Here is an 8,281-nt window from a genome sequence, read left to right as displayed (position 1 = left end):
TCATATTTTTGGTTAGTGTTGTTGTTTTCTTTTGGTGCTATTTTTGTTTTCTTCTTCTTTTGTTTGTGTGTAAATGGGGAAATGCATTTCGGCATTTATCAATTTTCTTGCTGACTGAACAGAACACTGAAACTCCAACGTTCGCCATGCCCGAGAACGCACTGAAGTGGTGATACCATTAAAAACACTCGTTTTTCCATATTCGGATTTTTTCTGTTTTATATTTTTGTTGTTTTTGTCATTTGTATTAATAAAAAAAACACATATTTAGGTATTTGTTGCTAAGACTCTCACGTAAAATTTTAAAATAATTAAATTCATAACAATAATTTAGAAAAACCAAAAAAAAAAATTTTTATCAATGTTGAACCGAAAATAATTTAAGCCAAATTTTGCGATTTTGCAATTAACAAAAACATGTGCAATGTGCACAACAATTTTGGAAAAAAATTTGGAATTTTTTTGAAACTGGATTTAGAAAAAAAACATTTATGAACTAAACACTTAAAATTTCAGACTATTATTTACAGGAACTTCCCCGGTTGGCGTTTAATAGGCCGACTGGCTGCCACCATAAGATGGGCTACCACCATAAGATTGGCTGCCATAACCGCCATAAGACTTGGCAGCGGGAGAGTACAATTTAGCCAAAGGAGCGTCTTGCACAACGGGCAAAGCAACTTGGCTGTAGCTGGCGTGGGAGTTGTAATGTTTGTAGCCACCTTGGCCGGGGTACAATTCAGTGGAGTGCAGGGGTTGGAAGGAGTATTTTGGGGCATAGGATTTGGGGGCAGCATAGCTGTTGTAGCTAGAGCCACCTCCATAGCTGGCAGCGGGGGCAGAATATCCAGAGTAGCCAGCGGCATCACCGCCATACGAGGAGGCAGCACCACCATAGGATGGGGCAGCACCTCCGTAGGAGTTCAAGGCAAGATTGGCCAAATTGCCATAACCACTGCAGCTAGCCGAGGCAATGGCAGCCAAGATAACGGAAGCAAAGCACTGCAAGAGAAAGGAAGAGAAAATCAAATATTAAAAATCATTTAACATTATTTCCTGTCATCGATTCGGGGAAGTGAGTGGGAACATGAAGGAAACCATGTTCACATGTTATTGGCAAACATTTCCTTCCGGAAAATCTAGCAATTCAGTTATGGCCACAATTTTTTTTTTTTTTTTTTTTTTTGATTTTTTCTTCTTCACCCACATCTCTTCTTGGTTTATTGTTTTATTCTTCATTTTGCTTTGTTTACTTACAATGTATTTGTTCATGATGAATTCTGAATTTTCTGTTCTGTTTGACCAGCTATGGTTCTGCCACAAATAAATGCAAAAGTTTACCGCTCTGTTCTTTTTATATTCTTTGGCATTTGCCACCGAAATTCAAACGTGATCTTCGCTTTGTGGCCCATTGCACTCTTCTCCGGCTGGAAATCTTATTGCTGATGCTGGCTGTTCATTAACCTCTTGTGGACCATATCTTTGAGCCGGGGTGTTTGGCAGACATGTTTCTCTGTGTTCGATAAGCGTACTTGGTGTGGTTAAGACCCCACAGACATTTTTGCAACTTGCATTTGATAGTATTGCTGTAGGCAGTTTGTTAGAAGTCAACCCGAAGTGGTATCCAATGCTTCGACGGCTTTCATGAAAACCAGGCCGGACGTAGTTAACTCCAAAGAGTATAAATATGAATATTGTAAATGGAGCCAAAAGAGAATAATATAATATCTTCGGTATTTGGAAGACCTGTCAAGGGCTTTCATCAACAGGAGGCCGGCAAAAGATACTCTACTTTTAGAATCCCCATAAACAGCCATAACTATAAAAGTATGAAAATTGTCTTCTATTTATGGAAGAGCTATAAGAGATGGGCCATTTTCTAGCAAACCTCCGAAAGGATTTCTACTTATAGAATATAAGTTAAATATATAGAATACTCTATTCCCTTAGAGACATCTAATAAAAATTTACCCCCACCTCCAAACTTTTTCCTATTTAAAGGTCCGTAAAAGGTTTTCTATCTACAGACGCCCTGTAAAATGTTTTCTATCTCTGGAAGACCTTACAAAGGAATGGGCCAATATTGTTCATTTCGTATTGGACCTATGATATCAATATTGCGACGTGTCAGGTTCGGAGTATATTGGTTATTTCCTTCACTTTATATAAGATATGTGAAAATTTTTTAGAAAATGTTAATCTGTCCTTGAGACGACAGACATAGTCGACCGAAGTTTTCCGTTTTCATACCTATCTGTAAAATATTGGTATGGGAAAAATTCCAAGAAAATTGAAAATTTATATTCAGTTTTATGCAAAATCATAAATTTCGTATTCATCTCAGGTTTCTGGTTGGGAGAAATATGTATATATAGCAAGGTGTAAAGAATAGCTGACTTGTTTCGCAAGTTTGACAGATAAATTTATGAAAATTGGGTCAGATCTTGTGTTTTGATGATTTTTGACACATTTTTCCACGGATTTGTCTAAAAGCTGGAATTTGTAGGTCATAATGGGCTCTAGCTTTGGCCTATTGTTTTTTGATAAGTTTAACTGCATGATCCGAAAGGTCTTATTGGTATGTGTAGTTTAAAGTGGAGCACGCTTCAATTCAGATGTTTCCTTTACCCAATGGTGGAGGGTATTAAAAGTTTGGCCCAGCCGGACTCAATGTTTTTTTTACTTGTTTAACATTCAATTATAATCGACATAAAATGCAGGCTAAATATATTTTTGCCAACATTTTTAAGAGATCGGTTTAGTTTTTATTTATTTCGCCTATATACATTTTAATCAACGTTTGTTCAAATAGGTTGAATTTTTTAACGAATGATGAAGTTCGGACTAGAATAAAGTCTATCATGTTTGGTCAAAATCGGTTTAGATATAGCCATATCTCCGATATAATCGATTCCGCCAAATTTTGAATAATTACAACTCTCCTAAAATGTGAAATGATTTATTAATCTTCAACTATTTTTAAAAAGTTTCGTAATTTATTCAGTTTACAATAGATTTAGTGATCTAGTTTTTCCAATACTACGAAAAAATTAGCCACCATTTTCTGGAAATGAAACATAATATTTTATTAATTATGCACCCACAATGTGCCGATATACTTCGTTAGAAACATTCAGTAAAATATTAATACCTTCTATACACTACAAATACTTTGCTGTAAATTTGTGTTATTCTGTTTGAAAATGTAAATTAATGGCCTGTTTATCTAAGACAATGGAAAGGCTACATTCGCTCCCTATTAAAAATAAATCCAGTTTCCATTGAAAATTGGGTCAGATCTTGTGTTAGTAAAAATGTTTATCTGTATGAAATTGGAAGAGAGTTGGATGTTTATTTCGCTTTCTTTGAGCGTTTTGTTTTTCAATATCTTGAAACCTATGTGGGGAAGGTTAGAGAAGTCCGATTTCTACCATCTGTATAACTGATATTGTGCTGATGAAAATATTGCGACATATTAAATCTGAATAGAATCAGATCTTAATTTCGCGTTTTAAAAGCTTTATGGTTATTCAAAAAGTTGACCCTTTGTGGGAAGGCACCAGAAGGTGGACCGTTATATACCATCTTCACATCGAATCTAGTCTTAGTAAAAATTATGGGATGTATGAAATATGAAGAGAACCGGATGCTTATATCGGATTTTATAATCGTTTTGGTTATTCAAAACGTTGACCCGTTGTGGAGAAATTGCCCGATCACTACCATCTTTATAACAGATCTTGTGTTGTTGGAAATATTGAGATGTACCAAGTCTGAATGGAATCGGATGTTATTTTCGCTCTTTATGAGTTTAATGGAAATTCAAAATTTTGGGTGAGGTACCAGAAGGAGTGGATGGATATATTCCACCTTCACACCAGACATTGGGTTAAGAAAAATGTTGTGATGTATGTAATTTGAAGACAATCGAACTCTTACATCACATTTTATAAGAGTTTTAATTACTCAAAATGTTGACCCTTTGTGGGGGAGGAGTGGACCGATATTGTGCATTTTCACACCCAATTCAAATATAAGGAATCGCATAGTTGGAGCTAAATTAAATATATATATATATATATATATATATATATATATATATATATATATATTTTGTTTTATTATATATTTTTTTTTTAATTTCGACCTTTTGTGGGGGAGTTACTAGAAAAAGTTAACCGATATTTCCTACCTCAGCACTCGATCTAAGTTTGATAATAATATTACGATGTACCAAGTTTGGACTAAATCGGATACTCCCTTCGTGAGTTATTGTGCGCACCAACCAGACAGACGGAGAGACATCGCTAGATCGAACCCAAATATCCGGAAACGGCTTTGGTTCAAAGAGACCTAGGGTCTAAAGTCGTTATTTCGATGAGGCACGTTTTGGCCGTATCAAATAATATATACCCTCTCTAGCCATATATCTGAGGGTATAAAAATAACAACTATTACTCTGATGCGCTGCGAATAGTTCAACTTCGCATAAATTTGACCCAGTTCAAAATCTGTAACGATTTCAAAACACATTAAATCTCGCAGACTGCAATAAACTGGCGTCAAATTTAACCCTTGGTTTGCTTTATAAATCTCAAGGGATCTTAGTTAAATTCAATCCATAGATTTTTTTTTGGTATATAACAGACCGCCTATGCCATATACTTTCCTTCAGTTCACAGATTTATGGCCAGTTTTTTAAAGAAATCGAAAATGAAAAAAAGAAGGCAGACTCTCGAAGTCGAGGCTTTTCGTAAACCAGAAAGCATAAAGTGGGTGAGGCCGTTTTATGGGGACCATACCTATATAGGCATAGGCTGGGAACCTAGATCATAGACCATCTACCCAATTTTCTTAAATACCGCATTTGAAACAATTTTTTGGGTAAATGTGACTAGTATTTTCAAAATACCGAATATCGGTGGGTATCGTTATATTTGCGCTATAGGAAAACGTGGACCTAAATATTTAGTGTTCTCCCGCCGGAGCTGGAACCCATTATGAACTACGAATACCAATTTTTTAGACAAATCCGTGAGGAAATGTGGCAAAAATCATCAAAACATCGAATATCGGGAGGTACCGTTATATGGGGGCTATACCAAAACGTAGACCTACATATACTATGTTCCGCCACCGGAGCTAGAACCCATTATGTCCTACAAATACCAGTTTTTAGACAAATCCTTGGGGAAATGTGGCAAAAATCATCATAACATCGAATATCGAGAGGTACCGCTAAATGTCAGCTATATCAACACGTGAACCGATATATCTCAGTTTCAATACCAATCATCCTAGACAGAATACAAATTGTTCTGCCAAATTTGATTCTTGAGAGAAAATTGTGTTGAAATAGCATAAACGTATCCCAAAGTTTTAATTTTAAAAACAGATTCTGATTGTTCCTCAGCTGTTTGCGATAATATGGAATTAAGTAAAAAAAAAATACTGAATCCCATTTGAGTTAAGAATGTTTACGTTTTCTTTCGAGTTGTCAATTCTTGTCACCATTCGAGTAGAATGCAGAAATTGACTGTTACTGGAAACTGGATTTATTTTAAATAGGAAGCGAATGTAGCCTTTCTATTTCCATAGAGAAACAGGCCATTCATTTACATTTTAAGACAGAATAACACAAAAGTTGCTGCAAATAATTTGGATTGTAGCAATGAATGGTAGAACTATAAGTAGATTGGTAAATTGTGGGTTTTATATTACTAAAATATTTTGCTTCATTTCCAAAAAATGTTGGCTAATTTTTTTGGTAGTACTGGAAGTGTTAAACAGAATAAATTGGGAAAAGTTTAAAAAATAGTTAAAGTTTAATAAATCTTTTCAAATTTTAGGATAGTTGTAATTATTCAAAATTTGGCGGAGGTTGCAGAAGAATTGCGCCGGTTTTACTTTTTTTTGAACACGATCAAGTTTGATAAGAAATACAGTAAATAGATGATCTGGGGGATATGGCTTATTTACATGGGGATATGGCTTATTTACATTAAGGCACATAAAAATATGTATGGGCAAAAAAAATATAAAAACTAAAACAATCTCTTAATAAAAATGTTGGCAATAATATTTCTAGCCTGTATGTAATATCGATTGCAATTGAATATTAAAAAATATTTTTGCGATTGCCGGCAAAATGAAAACAATGACACTTTGTTGAAAACGATACATATTACAATGACGCTCTGTGTTAACTTAGTAGCCGAAGATAAACACGTTTTAGCAAATTTTGAGTGGGTGATTTCACACATTGAATTATTCTGGTTATGAAATCTTCGTAGTACAACTGACAGACGAAGTTACAAAAACCACTACAGTTACTGCACTGCGCTAGTATCGATTATGCATCAACCATGCTGTGGCTGTGAAATATTCTCAACACAGCACTGTGAATCCAACCTCAAATTCAAACCCTTCCTTTAAAAACAAATTAAATTTACTTTAATGGTTCTATCAGCCGATCTGTTATCGGCTCTAGTTTATGATTTACTGTAGTTTACAGACATAACAATCACATTTTACGAGTTGGAATATGAAAATATATCTAAATTTGAAAACAGAAACGTTTATTAGTTATAGAGATAGAGAACATAACATGAACGGAACCAATTTTCTGTTCCCCACTGGATATGTTAGGAAATTGTAAGGCATTGCACAAGCTTTTGTCTTTGTTACGGCATTTACTTTCAGAATAGCTAGTTAGTGAGTTTCAGTAGGTTCTCCGACAGAAATATGCTCTCAGAATTTCACCACGGGTTTATGAATGTTCTATTTTCGCTCTATAATATTGACTACATATCCCTACTTCCCATTAGATCTTATGCTAGTACAAATACAGAGTGAGATGAAAAACTGCAACCAACTTCAGAATGCTGTCATTTTTAAGCCACTCGTCCGACAGCTGTTAAAATTATTTCAGTGAGAGCTCATTATATTGTTTACAAGCGTACAAAGGCATTATGGTGAGAATTTTTCAGAAAAAAACGTTATTCGTGATGGAATTCAAGCGTGATAGTGTGATTTCTTTATATTTGGATGGAAAACCACAAATGACTATCGTTAGAGCACTCCAGAATTTAAATGTGAATAAGTCATTTGTGTCTCGTACCATCGCTCGTTACCGTGATGAAGAAAGCAGCAACATCAGCAGAAACGGTTCGAAAAGTAAAGAAGCGACTTGATCGAACCCCGCGTCGCAGTGGCCAAAAAATGGCTCGTGTGCTGAACAAATCGAACAATATTCCTTTCGTCAAATGTTAAAAAATTAGCTCGGAGTAAAGCCATTGAAATTCCAAAAAATGCAAGAACTTACGCCGCAACTCAAAAGAGCTAAAGAGTTGCCTTGCTTGGCCAAAAGTGGTTAACTGCCGAATTTGGTTTTCTCCAGCAGTTTGTAAACAAACAAAACGATCGTGTTGACTTGCCAAATAATGGTTACAAAATGATATTCCTCGCTTCATTTCTAACGCATAATGGCCACCAAAATCTCCGGATACCAATCCGTTTGACTATTGTGTCTGGAGTATTTGGAAAGCAAAGTTGGCACTAAAAAATACCAAAGTGTCGATCACCTCAAGCAAGCGCTTCGCCGGGTGTAAAGGAGAATAGAGTCCAATCTCCCTCTTCGATTGTCAACTCTATTCTTTATCCGGATCGGATTAATGTTTTCAGTGAGAAAAGAAAACCAACCGAATGGTTGATTCAATTCTGCTTTTATTTCAAAAATATGTTTCTTAAGTGCTACAAAAACTAATCTAACTTAACCTAATCGCAGCCACACAATTATTCTTATCTATTCTAATATTGAATGGAGAACATTGCAGGGCTGCTTGACATTTCATTCAAGTGGTTTTGTACATTTACCGAGCGCATCGATATCTGTGCGTGTGAGTTATAACCATTATTATCTCACACATTATCGTATGCGTCAGCGCACAAGATCACCGAATTGTTCCCATGTGGTGTTCTATGGCGGCTGTGAAATATGTAATTTAAGGATATTTATTGTTTATTGCTAGATATTCCCAGCGCCTTAACCGCACTCAAAAGTATGTACAAAGTATTTTGTACACCGGGAAATGGCCAAAATACCGCAGAGCAACATTCGGGCAGAGTGTGACGGTTTCATTGGCCTTTTGAATACCAAAATCTCAATTTATTCTAAAATTTGATGCTATTTCCGATATTTTTGCTTTCATTCAATAAAGTTTAAAACAATTTATAAATTATGGCTTTTTTTATCTCACCCTGTATAGTCGTCGCCGCCCGA

At 35.4% G+C, this 8,281-nt stretch overlaps 1 protein-coding gene across 1 annotated transcript; it reads right to left on the bottom strand.

Moving 5' to 3' along the window:
* Window positions 1-233: 233 nt before the first annotated feature.
* LOC101889373 (chorion protein S19) lies at window positions 234-1,353 on the bottom strand. Its single transcript, XM_005187905.3, has 2 exons — window positions 1,258-1,353; window positions 234-1,002 (listed from the first exon to the last, which is right to left on the bottom strand). The coding sequence occupies exons 1-2, from the start codon at window positions 1,270-1,272 to the stop codon at window positions 550-552; spliced, it is 468 nt and encodes a 155-aa protein (XP_005187962.1). The 5' UTR covers window positions 1,273-1,353; the 3' UTR covers window positions 234-549.
* Between the last annotated feature and the right edge of the window lie 6,928 nt (window positions 1,354-8,281).

Source organism: Musca domestica, unplaced genomic scaffold, assembly GCF_030504385.1.
Source record: "Musca domestica strain aabys unplaced genomic scaffold, Musca_domestica.polishedcontigs.V.1.1 45, whole genome shotgun sequence".
Classification (NCBI taxonomy): domain Eukaryota; kingdom Metazoa; phylum Arthropoda; class Insecta; order Diptera; family Muscidae; genus Musca; species Musca domestica.
Note: the sequence above shows the minus strand (reverse complement) of the source record. Positions and strands in the feature narration are given on the sequence as shown.